Raw genomic sequence first — 17,888 nt, 5'->3', positions numbered from 1 at the left:
GCAACAGTGTCTGCCTGTCCCGCATCAGACTTGTCAGCTGCAAACGAGCCTGCAGCTGACGTGGACATACCCCTCCATAAATCTTCGTCCGTGAAGCCAAGCCAAAGAAAGAAAATACAGCTTTACCTCCTCTGGATGCTGAAAGACAGGCTGAGTTCCTATAAAATTTCTGTGTGCTTTTTCTACAATCATAGCGTCTGCAAACCCATAGGTCAAATAACCTACACCATGTCAGCATTCGCAAACCGGACCATTAAAGGATTCCAGATTCTAACAGTATTAAGAACAGTCACGGACTGACCACCTTTAAAGTGTGAGACAGCAACAGACTGTATTTTGGCAAAGTATGGAGGATTTTACGTTGCATTAAATTTGACAGGTGATGCATGTGTGACGTTATTCCAGATTCAGAACATGACAAACATCATATGGCTCCGATTATTTAGGACCCTGGGGAGCCCTGCTAATGCTCCTCCTGATCCCCAGAGCTGGAGCCTTGGCCATGGCTGTGTGTGGGTGCAAAGACGGCGGCGGGAATCCTGTGACGTCCGGGAGCCGAGTGAGGTGGTGGGGAAGGACTGGGGGAAGAACACACAAACCTGGAAGTTGGCGGGTGCAAAGTGAAACCTGATGGAGAAGGAAGCACCAAGAGCATTGACCCCGCTTCAAAATGGCGACGGGTGGGCAGACAGGAAATGGCGTCACACACCACCCGCCCTCCGGCCAATCAGTGTCATCTGTGGTCGTTAGCCCCGCCCTATGGTCAGATTGACAGGTGAAGAAATGCAAACACAGTGAAATGCAGGAGGAATTAGCCGGTCTTTTCAGCCTCTGTAGGAGACAAAGATCCATTTGGGGCCTGAGCCCCTCTTCAAGGGACAAGTAGGATGAGGCAGGAACAGGAACTGTCAGAACGTGTCAACATTCAGACAGTGGTGGCCGGGGGAGGAATCCAGACCAACAAAAGGGGTTAATTAGATATGGTGAGGGGAGAGGTAAGGATCTGTCAGGTTTGTGTGGGAGGGGAGGGAGAGGAAGGGGTTGAAGGGATGGAGAAGGAAGGGAGAGGAGGGGATGGAGAGGGAGGGGAGGGGAAGAAGAGGGAGGGGAGGGAAAGAAGAGGGAGGGGAGGGAAAGAAGAGGGAGGGGAGGGAGGGTTGGAGGAGAGGGATGGAGAGGAGAGGAAGGAGAGGGAACCATAACGTGGTTCAGGTTTTACTTCCTGTAGATGCTGTGTGACCTGCCGAGTTTCTCCAGCACTTTGGTGAACTGGCCTTGACCCCAGCATCTGCAGGTTTTCTTCTTTAACTCCAGGGGGACGTTGCTTTGCATTTTACTGAGTTTTTTGTGAAAGTTTTCCTCTGGTTATTAAATTAATTGCAATCATGTGAGAAGTGCCTTCACGTTCACAAAATGTGCTCGAGACAAAAGTTGAGAACAAAGAACATTTATTTATATTTACAACATTGCAAGGTTGGGTACTCTCCCCTTACCTCGGGAGAGTACTCCGAGGGCGGGAAGCTTCTTTGTTTTTATACATTTTTCAATTCACCTCCCCTTACATTTTTCTTACATTTATCCTTCTTGGATAAATGTTGGCGCTTTTCCCTATTCGCCTGACTCTTGACTGACTCCGACTTTTTGCTATCCCGTACTCACACCTCCTTTCCCCACCCCCTATTAAACAAGCCCTTTGTGTGTATGTGCATATTTCTATATCTGCTTAAATTCCTCTGTTATCTTGTCTCTACTTTTTCATGTGCCATTTTACACGAAAGAACATTTTAGCTATTTCCTTGCCTTTTCTACCTTCTATAATTGTTTCTAAGTTCCATTAAAATAGTAACTGTTTCTAAACTCCTACAATAATCAAAAAGTAACTGTTTCTAAACTCCTACAATCCACCCCTTAAAAAGAGCTACGCTTTCAAACCTGTCTAAATAATAGAGGTATCTATCTCCCATAGTTTCAGAAGTTTCTCTGCTGCTTCAGCATAATTCTGTTGTTGCAGAACCATAATGGGGCTGATTTGTTGGACGGCTCATTTAACTAAACACTGGAGGCAAGGAAGAATACAAGGGATTAGAATTAAGACAAGAAGTATAAAGGCAACGAAGACAAGTGCTGAATGTATCCATGACCAGGAACCACTAAACCATTTAGAAAACCATGAGTCAATGGCAGGGTGCCATGTCTGCACCGGAACATGACAGAGTTTCCTTATACCTGAAGAGGTGTCTTTAACAGCTTGTCCATTATCATCAATTTTAAGGCAACAATTAGAAAGATTCAGCTTGCCACATACACCACCTTCTGCAGCCAATAAATAGTCCAGGGCCAGGCAGTTTTGATAAACTTTTGCTCGTATCTGTTGTTGTTCCTCTGCCATCAAATCTAAAGCAGTAGCTGTCTGGTTAGTAATTATTTCTAGGACAGCCTGGAAATGGATTAAACAATTGAGCATGTAGATTGGAGTTCGGTACCCCCATGAACCATCCTGTGCCCACGTAGCTGGTCCATAGTATGAAATTATGCGTTCAGGGGGCCAGTCATCCCCCCATCTGCCAATCTCAACCGAACGGCATTGTATGGGGGAATGTAGTCGAGTGGAAATATATTTATCAGAATCTGGAGGAAGAAGATGGAAGTGTGGTTGTATCATTCCAATACAATAATTTCCACTCCAGTCGGGTTCAAGGTATGTATAAGCCATATTACCACAAATCCAATATAACCCATCGGGTGCATAGCCGGAAGGACTAGAATTTTCCCAGAAGGATCTCAGCGCAGGAATTGCCTGATAAGGGTTGAAACCAGTGCAATTCCAAAACCCAACGTCGGCAAGGTCAGATGTGTCATTAATGGGAACCAGGGGTACACAGGGAACATCTGATCGATTAGAAAGGGTCAGTATTTTTCCAGCGCCGGCAAGCCAAATCGCCTTTTGGGTACCTGCCGTGTTCTTTTACCAAGCACTCAAAGCCTTGTGGATGATTTTCCAACTTCCAAAACTCACGGGATCGACCAGAAGCGCTAGTAGAAATATTGTAGGCAAGGAGTGTACGATCATCTAATGGCTCACCTCTCCATGGCCAAGTTCCATCCCGGGTTGGTCTGCTACAAATCCAACAGTTGCAAACACCAAGCTCTTGGACTGTAAGTTGATGCAAATCGACCCTTAGGTTATCCCCGAGCCTATGTTTGTTGGCTTGATTTCTTGCCCTTTCGTATAAATCTTTTGGATCCCATTGTGGCAGAGCAGGCATATCTTGAGGCCTCTCTGTTGTATTCTGGCGCTCCACTTTAGAGAGATCCTGACCAAGGTACCATGATGACCTGACAAGGGGTTCCCCCTGTTTTCCCAATTGAGCTAAGCATATTGGCCCAATAGGTGGGCAAGATGGAGACCTACTCCGTTTAGAGCCCTCCCCTGTACTCCGGTGGACAGTATAGATTTTATTCTCGTTCCCGCACCAGGAACATTCAGGGAACAAACAGTTCAGACTTTCCTGTTGAATTAAGCATCCTGCCTGTGTACCTGACCACTCCTCAAAATACTTAACTTTCCAAACTTCCCCTTTATCTTTCCCAGTGCAGCCCCTTCTCCAATAGGACTTCACACAATCAAACTGAGAACAAGGAGGTATGGCAGATTTTTTACATTCCTTCTCCCTCTTTTTCTTAATACAGTGAGTAAGATTTGGTGACATAACATTAACCAAGAAACATCCCATTACAATAACACAAAATAAAAGATACATTTCATCATTTTCTTAGATTCTTCTTCCGCAAAGTCAATTTAAGGCCATCAGTATGTCGTTCAGATTTCCACTCTGAGCCTTTGGAGTCCTTGCAATTTTCAGGGGGAGGACAAAAACGTTTTACTCGTTGTACTTGTGTCCAACCTCTCTCTCGGGTCCGAACAGCAGTGTCTGTAACTAAAAGGACCATCCCAGGTTGGCGTCAGCTTAATGTCTTTCCAACACTTTATCAATACCCAGTCACCGGGTTGAATGGTATGTATGGGGAATTCTAAAGGTGGTGTCTGTGCTAGAATTCCCCTCCTTCTCAAATCAGCCAATGTGGTGGAAAGCTCCTGCAAGTACTTGGATATAAATTGATCATTTGCCTCCGGTATTGGGAGGTCTGCATGTGAGCCCAAATAAGGGAGGCCAAACAGCATTTCATACGGGGAGACGGCAATATCCTGGCGGGGAGCAGTACGAATACGGATCAAAGCCAAAGGTAAGCATTTAAGCCAGGGGAGACCTGTCTCAGCACACAGGCGGGTAAGCTGAAGTTTAAGCGTTTGGTTCATATGCTCAACTCATCCTGAACTCTGAGGGTGCCACGGGGTATGCAATTGCCAATCTACACCCAAATATCTACAGACCTCCTGCAACACACAGGACGTAAAATGGGGTCCTCTATCCGAATCAATAGTCTCGATAATGCCATATCGCGGGATTATCTGTTCTAGAATTAATCGAACCACTGTTCCGGCTCGGTCATTTGAAGTAGGAAAGGCTTCAACCCAACGGGTAAAATGATCAATCATTACTAACAGGTACTTCTAACAATTCGGTGAAATTAACCTGCATGCGCTGAAAAGGGCGCACAATCAGGTCCCGACCTCCACTCATGGACTTATGCATAGAGGCTTTATTAACTCGTTGACGTAGGGGGCACCCCTGAACACTTTGCTTAGCGAGGGTATAAAGACCAAAGCAATAGTACCGGCTACTAAAGGCATCAACCAATGCCTGCGTTCCCCAGTGCAATTGCTGATGGAGTCCGGTTATAACCTGTCTTGCTACGGCCTGATTTAATACTTGTAACCCATCTGTTGTCCACCACAATCCATCTCGGGTTTTATACATCCCCTGTGTCTCCATCTGTCTCTGCTCTGTCTCGGTAAAAATAGGATTTTTCTGTAACTCCTGGGGTACAGTTAACAACACATGCATTTGTATAGTCTCTCCCATAGAGGCTTCCTTTGCGACCTCATCTGCCTGTCTATTACCTTGGGCTTCACGGCTTTCCCCGATTTGGTGTCCCCGCACATGGACCACAGCAACCTCCGTAGGCAGCATTAAAGCATCCAAGCATTTAATTATTAAATTTTCATGAACCAATTTTTGGCCTTTTCCTGTAATCAGCCCCCGTTCCTTCCAAATTTTTCCAAAGGAATGTACAACCCCATAAGCATATTTAGAATCTGTGTAAATTGTTCCCACTTTTCCTTGTAGTCCCTGGAGGGCTCGATACAGCACATATAACTCGCATGTCTGAACCGACCAGGGACCGGGGAGATGACCAGCTTCGATCATGGAACCGTTTTTGCCATCCACTATGCCATATTCACTGTAACGGGTTCCTTCTATACAACGAGAAGAACCATCTATAAACCATCTTTCTCCCTCACATAGAGGCTCATCTCCTAGATCGCTCCGGATCTTAGTCTGCAAATCTATTATTTCCAAACATTTGTGTTCTAACTGGTCAGAAATTGTCTCACTTGACAGAGATACCAAGAATGCTGCTGGATTCTGGTCCCGATTAGTAACCAGCATCAAGTCATCTCGGTCCATCAAAATTGCCTCATATTTTAGAATTCTCGAATCAGTCAACCACCTCCCCGCACACTGTAACAGAATAGTTTGAACTGTGTGCGGGGTGTTGACAGTCATTGGTGCACCAAAAGTAATCTTGCGACCCTCTTCCACCAGGACAGCCATGGCGGCAATGGCCTGGATACAGTCCGGCCATCCGCGGCAAACTGGGTCCAATACCTTGGACAAAAACGCCACTGGTTGCCGGAGCCCCATTCGTTCCTGGGTCAATACCCCCATAGCTATCCCATCCTTTGCATTAGTAAATAAATCAAATGGTTTTATTCAAATCAGGTAATGCCAACACTGGAGCCTTGACAAGACAACTCTTTATCCTCTTAAATCCCTTCTTCACCCACACTTTGGGGTCAATCTACTCGTGATCTTCTTGTGCCAATGTATAGAACTGGACTCTGATCCCCTTCCCCTGGGGCCGAGTCCCAATGCCTAACGAATCCTGCAAATCTCGACCCAATAGGCAAACTCCCGCCTGAGGGACTAGTAGAATGTCTCCCCTTATTACCTTTCTCCCCATTTGTATCCTAAGGCCCCTTAATTCAGGAACCTCAAAGTTAGATCCCCCGACCCCTGAAATAATCACCCTCCCGTTAAAAACTGTTCCCTTGGGTTTGGTTAAAATACTAGAACGAGCAGCTCCCGAGTCTCCCATAAAAATCATATCTTCTTCGTGGGGTCCTATGCTTAAGTTTACCAATGGTTCTCCATGCTGCCCCACGGCACTCTTTACGAGAGAACCCTGACTCCCCTAATCTTCTTCCTCCATCAGGACATAGGATCGTGTGTCCCTGGCCCTCTGAGGGCATTCCTTCTTGAAGTGTCCCTCTCTTTTACAATAGTAACAAACCTTGGGCCCTGTCTGCCATCCTTTGTTGGGACCACCTCTTGGGGCCCCCGCTCGTGGTCGGGGACCCTGGGGTTCGTCCCATCCTTCAAATCTAGGCCCTCCTCTTTCTCTCATTCCCATCCATCCACCTGGACCGTTGGTCCGGCGTCTTTGACTTCCCTGCTGTCCATTTACGACTTCCTTTACCGCCTGCATTAATATCTTCGCCTTTCCTTTCTGCTTATCCTCACTCCTTTGGACATATGCCCTTTGGGCTATTTGTAGGAGCTAGGATAATCCCCGTTTATGCCAATTTTCAGTCTTTTGAAGTTTCTTTCATATATCTGGGGCTAAGTTTGTAACAAATCCTGTCAAAACTAATTGTTCCCCAACTGGTGACTCTATATCCAATCCTCCATATTGTTGTATTGCTGCCCACAGTCTAGTCAAAAAGGCCGAGGGGGTTTCCTCTGGGCCCTGGGAAACCTCGAACGCTTTCATAAAATTCTGTCCTTTTGGTACTGACTTCCTCACTCCCTTTATCAGGTTCACCCTGTATTCTTCCATCCGGGTGCAACCATCTACTGTCCCCTTATCCTAGTGTGGATTGACCAGAGGGAATTTGTCCTCTCCAGCAACTGCTCTTGGACCTCCCTGGTGTTCCCGATCCCACACCCTAATTCCAGCTTGTCTAATCATTCCTCTCTCATCTAAAGAAAATAAAGCTTTGAATATAGACATGAACTTGTGTAAATGTTAGGTCCCAGAAACTGATCTAATTGCTCCGCACAGGACTTCATTTCACGTTTAAAATTTCTCACTTCTTTGCTAGTCAAGGGGACATTTACAAAGCCTATTCCACCCCCTGGACCTCCCAAGGGTACTTCGCGAAGGGGAAACATTTGCGCCTGAGAAGGGTCCGGTCCCCAGGCTCCTGATGGAACTGGATCTTCCTTATGATGTCTGGGACCCAAAGCAAATTCCCCAGCCTTCTCTTCATGAAGTTTTTCACACTGCTCTTCTAATAATCCCGTACAGTCTGGGTTATATACCTGGGGGTGTAAGAGGCGGCGGAGGACCCTTAGCTTGTAACCTAGTCCTTATCGTGTTTTCTCATTCATTTTCATTGATGAGTCTCGGAGGGGTTGGAGTGGCAGACATAGGAAGGGGAGGATAAACCGGGCGGGGAGGAGAGGGCAAGGGAGGAGCTGGCTCAGGATATGGTGGAGGTAATGCCTGCAAGGGGTCCCAATATTCAGGAAGAGGAGCCAAAGGCTCCTGTTCCTTAGATTTCGCCAGATCCTTTGTATTCATCACCATCTGGTCAAATTCTACAAACAACCAGCAGGCAACATAATATCTACTTTCGGAGTCCTCGGGTCTATGCTCATAAAGCCAGGTATTCAATGCCTGGCATACTCAATCCTCATCCGAACCGTATTTTGGCCAAATTACCGAAGACCCCTTAATTGGATTTTTAGGCCATTCATGGCAACAATATTGAATAATTTTCTTTTTGTCTTTCCCGCGGGTTTTTCCCACACCCCAATTCATCAATTGCTTTCCCAATGAGCTTCCCGGGGGAATTCTATCAATTGGTCCTATTCTCAGACCTTTCTTTTTGCTCCCTCCCCCACCCATGGTAGATAAATCAGTCTTACCCGGTGTCGAGCCTTCCCAGCACGTCACTCGCACGGCTGTCCCGTCCTTTGTTCTCAACGTCTCTTCTCGGATATCACTCGCTACGTCCACTGGCCGGACACTCGATGACCAGGAATCCGGCTAAATCAGCTGGGGTGCACCAACCCCCTTTCAGACAAGCACCAGTCAGTGGAGGGAGTGTGATCCCGGACGAGTCCCCAAGTTGTGAGAAGTGCCTTCGCGTTCACAAAATGTGCTCGAGACAAAAGTTGAGAACAAAGAACATTTATTTATATTTACAACATTGCAAGGTTGGGTACTCTCCCCTTACCTCGGGAGAGTACACCGAGGGCAGGAAGCTTCTTTGTTTTTATACATTTTTCAATTCACCTCCCCTTACATTTTTCTTACATTTATCCTTCTTGGATTGGTTTGGCACTTTTCCCTATTCGCCTGACTCTTGACTGACTCCAACTTTCTCCTATCCCGTACTCACACCTCCTTTCCCCACCCCCTATTAAACAAGCCCTTTGTGTGTATGTGCATATTTCTATATCTGCTTAAATTCCTCTGTTATCTTGTCTCTACTTTTTCATGTGCCATTTTACACGAAAGAACATTTTAGCTATTTCCTTGCCTTTTCTACCTTCTATAATTGTTTCTAAGTTCCATTAAAATAGTAACTGTTTCTAAACTCCTACAATCACTTTGTTTCATTTGACCTCCTCCTGTATCTAAACCAACTTCGGAATCACCACATTCCTGTGAACTAGGCAAGATCTCAGTGGAATGTTTGAACAGAATGTGAAAGCAGTGACGTGAACAGTTTTGAACCATGAGAACTGTATCAGCAGAAGTGGGTTTCATCTAAGTGCATGAGGAGCTCGGAAGGTTTCTCGGAGGTAAAGGTATGGAACAACATTTTCTGGCCTGAGCCCTTCTTCCAGACCTGAGCAGGAAGGTGCCTGAATTAAAAGGCTGGGGAGAAGGGAAGAAACGGCAGGGGGAGGAAAACAGAGTCAGAGCAAAAGGCAAATGGTGATCATTGGATACAGAGTAGAGGACAGGAGAAAGGAAAGGTGAGCGTTGATTGTGGGGGGGGGGGGGAGATGGCTGTGTGAAAGGAGACATGGAAAAGGGAAAACAGAGAGAATGACAGGGAAAGATGGAGGGAGCTGAGGAGAAATGGAGAAGATGCTGTTAATGCCATTGGTTTGGATAATCCTGTTGTGTTTGGGAAGGATTTGGATAATCCTGTTGTGTTTGGGAAGGATCAGGTTCGGTGGGTTCACAGAGAGATGAGTCTGGACACCAAGTGTTACAATTAAAGGCACCTTTATTGAACACACAGGAGACAAAAAGAGGTAGACGTCAAACAATACTTAATTACTCCTAAACAACTATATAGGCATTCACATCAGACCCTGGTTGGACTCTGATACCAGTGACCATCTAACTTCTACAAGGTGCAAGACAAAACTATAACGGTACAGCAGGCATGTCGGGTAGGAGAGACTCTGATACCAGTGGCTGCTTACCCTACCCCACACTCCAGCACATATACACATTTCACAGACAGGAACTTTCAAACACATTCCCTGCACCAACACTGATCTATTGCAGTACTACAGCTCAACTTAAGTGCGCTGCACATCCAATTCATGACTCCTCCAGTGATGTCCACGGTAGCAACCTGGCGTGAAGCAATGCCTGGGGCTTGGAGCATGAGGCAGAGAGGAAGAAATATGTGAATCGATGTTTTATAACATTCTGAGCTGGGCATCTGGCGAATGATGACCATTAGAGTCATTTAAATGAGACAGTGGTAAGGTGTGCACTAATGGGTGGCCAGAGTCCCACTTTGATTGGCAGGTGATGGGACCTCTGAATAATTTTCAGACAGGGAGGGCACATGACCACCTGCAATCCACGATGTTCCAGACAGAGAGACCACGAATTCCTCCACAAACCACATATAACAGATTCCAAGATGGAATGTGAGGTGTCATTCCTCCATTTTGCAGCCCGTTCCCCACATGTGATCATCGCTTGTTTTCTGTTGGTCTGTGTTCCACCCTGTAGAGCTCGTCGAAGGAACCAAAGACTTGTTGATCCAAACCAAGGCTTTTATTAGCAAAAGACAGGAGCTCTTCACAGGTGGCCGACCAGTCCGGAATGATCCGACCTGGCTAGGGACACAACCCTTTAAGGCCCAGACAGTAGGCGTGGCTAAGCTCTCAGCCAATCGCTCTAAGCACAGTCATTACACTCTAGATTCTGTAACTATATACATTGGTGATAGGTCTGTACTATCACATTCACCCCTTCTTGAAGAACTGACCCTGGGGTGGAAGGGCTGAAGAGGAAGAAGGGAAGGAAAAAAAATGAGGGAGAGAATGAAAGGAAGGGGTAGGTTAAGGACTGTAGCGGTCAGGGGGTCTGACCATCTAGCGTGACCACCGTGGTGCCGGGATTGGGGTCGCTGGAGTGGTGTCACCAGTGGGCTTGTCGGGTGCAACCGCTCCTTCGCTCAATTCCCCAGCCATGTTGTCGGCAGGGTGGCCCGGGTCGTTGGGGTGCTGTTGATCCTTCTGTTCCGGCACGGGGCCTGGGGAATAAAGAGTTGGGGAAGGTTGGGTTGGGGGGGTTGCTGGGCCTACCGCGTCCTGAGGTAGGTCCCGCACCGAAACAGTGTCCTCCCGCCTGTCTGGGAACTCCACGTAGGCTAATGTGGGTGCGCGTGGAGTAGAGTCACTCGGTCGACCAAGGGGTTGTTCTGTTGTTCTTTGAGTGCCAGACGTGGCGTCGCAAAAGGACGGGGCCAGGGACGGTGAGCCATGCCGGTACAGTGATTCCTGATTTGGATTTCCTCGGGAAAAGGAACATCCTTTTGTGGGGGGTGGCATTTGTTGCGGTACATAGGAGGGAGCGGATGGAGTGTAAGACACTAGTGAGAACCTCCTGCCAGTGAGAGTTGGGGAGACCTTTCGACCGGAGAGCCAGTGTAACCGCTCTCCAGATGGTGGCATTCTCCCTCTTGACCTGGCCGTTACCGTGTGGGTTATAGCTGGTGGTCCTGCTTGAAGCGATACCACACTCCAGAAGGTACTGTTGCAGCTCTGCGCTCATGAATGAGGACCCCCTATCACTGTGGGTGGAATTGGGGTACCCGAAAATGGCAAAGATAATATGAAGGGCTTGTATCACTGAGGTGGCGGTGGTGTTGGGCAGGGCACAGCGAACGGGAAGCGGGAGTACTCGTCGATAGCCATAAGGATGTAGTTATTACGGTTGGTCGACGGTAGGGGCCCCTTAAAGTCTACGCTAAGTCGCTCGAAGGGGCGGGTGGCTTTGATAACGTGGGAGTTCCCCGGACGGAAGAAGTGGGGCTTGCATTCAGCGCACAGTGAACAGGCTCGGGTCATGGAGCGAATCTCCTCGACTGTGAAGGGTAGGTTGCGCGCCTTCACAAAGTGGGCAAACCTAGTGACCCCTGGATGACAGAGCGCCTCATGGAGTTTCTGTAGTCTGTCCATCTGTACGCTGGTGCATGTCCCCCTGGAGAGCGCGTCAGGCGGGTCGTTGAGCTTACCAGACCGGTACAGGATGTCATAGTTAAAGGTGGAGAGTTCGATTCTCCATCTGACGATTTTGTCGTTTTTTATCTTACCTCGCTGAACATGAAGGAGACCGCGCGTTGATCAGTCAACAGTGTAAAGCGCCTCCCAGCGTGGTAATGTCTCCAACGACGCACCGCTTCAACTATGGCCTGGGCCTCCTTCTCAACTGAGGAGTGTCTACTCTCTGGACCCTGGAGGGTTCTGGAGAAGAAGGCTACAGGCCAACCAGTCTGGTTCAAGGTGGCTGCCAGGGCGAAGTCGGATGCATCGCTCTCGACTTGAAACGGGACAGACTCATTGATCGCATGCAGCGTTGCAGCGGCGATGTTGGATTTGATTCGATCGAAAGCTGCTCTGGCTTCGGTCGAGAGGGGAAAGGAGGTGGTCTTGATAAGAGGACGCGCCTTGTCGGCGTAGTGTGGAACCCATTGGGCGTAATATGAGAAAAGGCCCAGGATGCGTTTGAGTGCTTTCTGGGTATGGGGGGGGGGGGTGGGGTAAGTCCATTAGGGGATGCATGCGGTCAGGATTTGGCATCATTACCCCGTTCTCCACCACGCAACCTAGAATCGCGAGTCGTGTGGTCCGGAAGACACACTTGTCAAAATTGTAGATCAGGTTCAGCTGACCGGCAGTTTGAAGAAATTTGTCTAGGTTGGCGTTGTGGTCCTGCGTGTTGTGCCCGCAGATGGTGACATTGTCCAGATACGGGAAGGTAGTGGTTAGCCTGTTCTGGTCCACCACCCGGTCCATTTCCCGTTGGAAGACCGGGACACCATTCGTGACCCCGAATGGTACCCTGAGAAATTGATACAGCTGCCCATTCGCTTCGAAGGCCATGAATGGTCGGTCCTCACAACGGATTGGGAGCTGGTGGTAGGCCGAACGTAGGTCAATGGTGGAGAATATGCGGTATTGGGCGATCTGGTTCACCACATCCGTAATGCGTGGCGAGGGGTACGCATCCAGGAGCGTGATGCAGTCAGCGCTGGAGGAGCAGGTTGGAGGTACTCCCGGAGTTGCTGTTGTGGCGGCGTCGGCGGATGAACGGTAAGTAGTGGGGGTTGTTGCTTGCGGTTGACGGTGGGTAGGTCGTCAGTTGCAGCGGTTGGGCCCCAGCGGTCGTAAGCGATGGACGCTAGGGCGAGTACCTGGTTGGCCACGGCGGGTCCCCAGTCGGTCGTGGTGGACGCACCGGCGGCGGCGTGGGCAGCGGCAGCAGGGGAATGGGCGGCGGTAGCGTCGTCTCCGGGGGTGGCTGTGGTGGTGGCAGCGGCAGCAGCAGCGGTAGCGTCGACCCTGGGGGTGGTCGTGGCCATGGCAATAGCGGGCGCTACAGTCAGGACCGAGGCCGGGTCGAGTGTTCCGCAAGGTGGCGAGAGGCGGGCCAACATCATGGTTGCGAGGGTGGGCTGCCCCTTCCGGGTTCAGCGTCTCCGTGACGTCAGGCGTTGCCGTGCAGGGGAGCCCTCGCTCTCATTGGACAAGAGCTCTGGGGAAAAAGAGTTTGAATGGGATAGTGACGGTTGGGCTTCACACGAGGCACTGTGTTTGCCAGTGGCCATTTTAGACCTACAGACTGCAGCAAAGTGGCCGTTTTTAAGGCAATTCTGGCACCTGGCTTTTCTTGCTGGGCACTGGGACCTGCTATGCTTGTCCCTCACGCAGAAATAACATTTTGGGTTCGCGGGGGCAGTGTAGCAGCAGCCAACAGGCCGTCAATATATCTGGGGGTGGTAGGGTAGAAGGGCACTCTACTCACATCAGAACATGGGGTCCAGTCCCTAGAGAACTCGTTTGACTTTAAAGCTGCATCCTCCATTGTGAATGCAATCCGGGCCACGTCCTCTAGTTTTCTACCCCTTGTTCGAGCAACCGCAGCCTCACTTCATTCGATCGGAGCCCGGCCACATAGACATCCCGGACGAGATCGTTTGTGATCTTGGCAGCAGTTTTGTCCACACATTTACAGTCCTTGCCCAACGTCTTTACTACTTGTAAATATGCCCTGCTGGACTCGGCGGGCTGTTGCTTCCTCTACGCAAGCACGAGCCGGGCATGAACTCTGTTCATTGGTTGATCATACAGTTCTTTCAGTACCTTTATGGCTGCGGTGTAAGTGGTCTCATTCTGGATGTTCTCGTAGACTCTCAAGGACACCATAGACAGCAATGCCGTTAGATGCTGGTTATCCTCCTCCACCTCAATGAGCCTTAGGAAGTTTTCAAAGTTCAACAGCCAGAACTTAAAGGCTTTGAAGGCTGTAGCTGACTGTGGGTCGATGTCAAGTTTTTCTGGCCAAGTCATTCGCTCCATCCTTTTTTAAAAAAATTCTTTTTGCTAATAAAATTGTAGAGCACGTCGAAGGAACCAAAGACTGTTGATCCAAACCAAGGCTTTTATTAGCAAAAGACAGGAGCTCTTCACAGGTGGCCGACCAGTCCGGAATGATCCGACCTGGCTAGGGACACAACCCTTTAAGGCCCAGACAGTAGGCGTGGCTAAGCTCAGTCGAAAGCCGCTCTGGCTTTGGTCGAGAGGGGAAAGGAGGTGGTCTTGATAAGAGGACGCGCCTTGTCGGCATAGTGTGGAATCCATTGGGCGTAACATGAGAAAAAGCCCAAGCAGTGTTTGAGTGCTTTCTGGGTATGGGGGGGATCTGTACTATCACGCACCCCCTATCATTTCTGTTATTCAGGCGCCTGTCTGCTCTTTATGGTGACGTATGGATGCAGTTTACGACAGAGCGGGTTCTGCACCGTTGAGGATTCTGGGTAATAATGCGGTAATCGACCTCCAAAACAAAAGCTGCCATGAGCCTTTGGCATAAAAATCAGAAATAATTCCTGCGCGATCCCTCAGATCATCACATGTTTACTAAAATGTGGTTCACAGATCTAGAGCCTGTACAACAGTAAATCCAGTGTTCATAATCAGTTCCTTACTCTCTAGTGTTCGTTGACTCCCTGAGCTGAATTTCACCCTCCATGTATTTACCTGTCCGTGGTGATCCCCCTCGCAGTTCGGGACACTTCCATGGTTTGTCGTGTTGCTGGCCATGCCTCCAGGGTGTATCGTCCTGGAACATTGGCTGCAGAGAATGTCTTTCTCCCTCTCACTTCACCATCTTCTCTTCGCAGGGTGAAGAACAGAGAATTTCCAGGCAGAAACTTCAGACAACACCACGTTGTGGTCTGACACTCCAGCTGGATTCCTCGGGACTGGTATAAACCAGCCTTATTGGTAGATGAGGAGCACGTGGAGCACCCGTTGAGTGCATGAACTGGACTTCAGGCATTTGGTCATCATGGAGGGTCAGGTGACCAGTGATTCAGCAGATAAAACACTCCAAAGTGAAGTGTGCAGTGAGGCGGGGCTTTATGTGGACTTGCTGGAAACACATCCCTGTGATCACAGTGGGGAGAGAACATTCCCCTGTTCCAAGTGTGAGGAGGAATTCGCCAGCTCTGACCCACTGCTGCATCATCAGTGTGTCCCCATTAGGGGGAGCCCATTCCCCTGTTCTGACTGTGGGAAGAGCTTTCAAACCTCCAAGGACCTGGAGGAGCACGGGTGTGTTACCCCGGGGCGAGTCTGTTCACTTGCTGTGTGTGTGGGAAGGGGTTCGCCCAGTCCTCCAGCCTCCTGCAACACCAGAACAATCACTCCGGGGAGAGAGTCTTTAAATGCTGTGCGTGTGGGAAGGGATTCACTCGATCCTCCCTCCTACTTAGGCACCAGAGAGTTCACACCATGGGGAGACCGTTCACCTGCTCCCTGTGCAGGAAGAGGTTCTCTCAGCCCTCCCACCTGCAGATACACCAGCGGGTTCACACTGGGGAGAAACCGTTCACCTGCTCCCTAGTTGGGAAGAAGCTCACTCAACCCTCCAGTCTGTCGGGACACCAGCAAGTTCACACAGGGAGAGGGAGGCTCAAGATGGACAGTCACCATCTTTTCTCTCTGGTAAAAGTTTCACAAGGTGAGAGGAGGGAGGAAGGTTAAGGGAAATGTTTGGGGCAAATATTTTACTCAGAGGGTTTGTGAGCACCTGGAACGGCTCCCAGGTGCAGTTGGTTCTTGACAAACCCATGAATATGGAGGGAGGTGGATCATGTGCAGGCAGCAGTTTTAGTTTAATTTGGGCATCCTGTTCAGTACAGACACGTTGGCTGAAGGGTCGATGTTTCAGAGGCCACAGGTTTAAGGATTGTTGTGTTGATGGGGATGTTCCTTGCAGCCTGAGCCCCTCCCTGTGTCATTCTCCACACTATTATTTGGGCTTCTGCCCTTTTTCCCTGCTGTTTTGAGTGTGGGGTTCCTGCTGTCTGTTGCCTTCCATAGATGCTGCCTGACCTGCTGAGTTGCTCCAGCATTTTGTGCATTGCTGCTGAGGTAACTGTGGTGACCTCTGACCTGGTGCCTGCGTGGCTGGCTTTTGTGACGGTTCATAAACCAGCCAGGAGACGTCAGTGTTGTTTGGTGTTTGCAATTCATTAAGTTTGAAACTCGACGCTGCAACCTCTGGATTTTCAGATGATGACAATGTACAGATTCTGGGATCTAATGCAGGACACAAGTGCTGGAGAAATCCAGAAGGTTACGCAGCTTCCATCGACAGTAAAAGGCAGTTGACATTTCGGGCCTGAGCCCTTCCCCAGGAGCGGTGAAAATGAGACAGACGTCCACCTTAAAAGATTTGGGAAAGGAGGGGAGCATTGGGAGGGTAGAAGAGAGAGAAAGAGGGTGAGAAGTGATGGGGGAGTAGCTCTCTGATGGGAGAAGGAAATGAAGGGGGTGGGGAGCTGGAGGAGAGGGAACAAGGATAACAGAAACTGGAGGTTGATATTGATGCCACCTGGTTGGAGAGGGTCGGGACGGAATATAAGATGCAATGCACAATAGTGCTGGAGAAACACAGCAGGACACAAAGCGGCCATATGAGGGGAAAGAAGTTGACAATTTGGACCTGGGCCCTTTGTCAGGAATGTGGAAAAAAGACAGTTGCCTGAATAAAAAGGAGGGAGGGGTAGGGCAGGGGGAGCAGCAATGGTGAACTGGTAAGAGGTCATAGGTGGATAGAGGTGGTAGGGGAGGGGAGAAAGAAGCTGAGAAGTGACAGGGAGAGGGGCAGAGGGGATTTCTTTGTCAGAAGAAGAGAGGGAAGGGGGTGGGAGCTGTAGGAAAGGAGAGACTCAAAAAGGGAGTTAATGGAAATTTGAAGTCCACATTCATGCTCTGGTTGGAGATGGAAAAAAGGTGATGTCCCTCCAGTTTGCAGGTGGTGTCAATAATTGAGGTCCAGATTGTTGTACCGTTGGGGTTTTCCTTGCAGCTCCAGTCAGCTGTGTGTTTGTATAATCCCCAGTCGACCTGCTGCACCTGTTCATCGTATTTCTCATCTAAACTGCTTCAGATCTCCTGGGTCACTACCCCTTTGTACTTGCTGGGCTGGCTGGTACGGACGGACCCTGTCTGGACATTAAATAAAAATGGCTGCAACTGGATTTTTGCCTTATTCTTGACCTCCCAAGTACATTATGGGAAATGTTACCTCCAGACCTAACAGCATGTTGCTGCCTTAATGTCCAATAAAACGTAACAGGGGGCTTACAGCTACCAATCTTCAAGAATTATTATAGAGCAGCATAATTAAGATATCTATCAGATTTTTATAAAACAAGGGAAAACCCAGATTGGACCAGGTTCGAGCGAGATCAAATAGGGGAGAAGGTACCAGAACATGTACTTTATAAGTGGGATGAAAAACTGGTGCAACATAGAAGTTCACCAGAACTGCACCATCTGCTCAACATTTGGAAGAAGATTCACGTAGAAAGGAAAGAAACAAACTACCAACTACCAAAATTATTATTGACTCAAAATCAACTAATCCCTTTCACAATAGACAATCTTTCCTTTAGAGAATGAGAGAGAAAAGGGATGAAAAGAATTGAAAAATTGTTTTTTGGGAAATAATTTATTAACATTTGAACAGTTGAAGTACAAATATGGTATAACTCACGGTACAATGTTTGCATACCACCAACTGAAAACCTACTTAAAAGACAAATTGGGAAGCAGGCTGAGGTTACCAGAAGGAAGCAGCTTTGAATATGTGATTACAGACACAATGATAATTAAAAGATTTATAACAAACATGTACCTCAA

At 48.6% G+C, this 17,888-nt stretch overlaps 2 protein-coding genes across 2 annotated transcripts in view; one reads left to right on the top strand and one right to left on the bottom strand.

The window, feature by feature from the left end:
* The window catches only part of LOC138764776 (zinc finger protein 229-like), a 29,628-nt gene extending 14,924 nt beyond the window's left edge, over positions 1–14,704 (bottom strand). Inside the window, exons 1-2 of the mRNA XM_069941046.1 lie at positions 8,118–14,704; positions 600–3,938 (exon numbers count right to left, since the gene is read on the bottom strand). The gene's annotated coding sequence lies outside the window, so the exon portion shown is untranslated. The remainder of the gene's footprint in view (positions 1–599; positions 3,939–8,117) is intronic.
* Positions 8,625–17,224, top strand: LOC138764788 (gastrula zinc finger protein XlCGF49.1-like). The gene is made up of 3 exons (XM_069941072.1): positions 8,625–9,005; positions 14,858–15,699; positions 17,053–17,224. The coding sequence occupies exons 2-3, from the start codon at positions 15,471–15,473 to the stop codon at positions 17,076–17,078; spliced, it is 255 nt and encodes an 84-aa protein (XP_069797173.1). The 5' UTR covers positions 8,625–9,005; positions 14,858–15,470; the 3' UTR covers positions 17,079–17,224.
* The last annotated feature ends 664 nt before the right edge of the window (positions 17,225–17,888 follow it).

Source organism: Narcine bancroftii, chromosome 5, assembly GCF_036971445.1.
Source record: "Narcine bancroftii isolate sNarBan1 chromosome 5, sNarBan1.hap1, whole genome shotgun sequence".
Classification (NCBI taxonomy): domain Eukaryota; kingdom Metazoa; phylum Chordata; class Chondrichthyes; order Torpediniformes; family Narcinidae; genus Narcine; species Narcine bancroftii.
The sequence above is the reverse complement of the archived record's forward strand: the minus strand, read 5'-3'. Positions and strand labels throughout refer to the sequence as shown.

Excerpts from the sequence above, each read along its gene's own strand:
- LOC138764788 (XM_069941072.1), top strand. The coding sequence starts at position 15,471 with ATGGGGAGACCGTTCACCTGCTCCCTGTGCAGGAAGAGGTTCTCTCAG. Across the intron at positions 15,700-17,052 it reads TCTGGTAAAAGTTTCACAAG|CTCCAGTCAGCTGTGTGTTT; the intron begins GTGAGAGGAGGG and ends TTTTCCTTGCAG.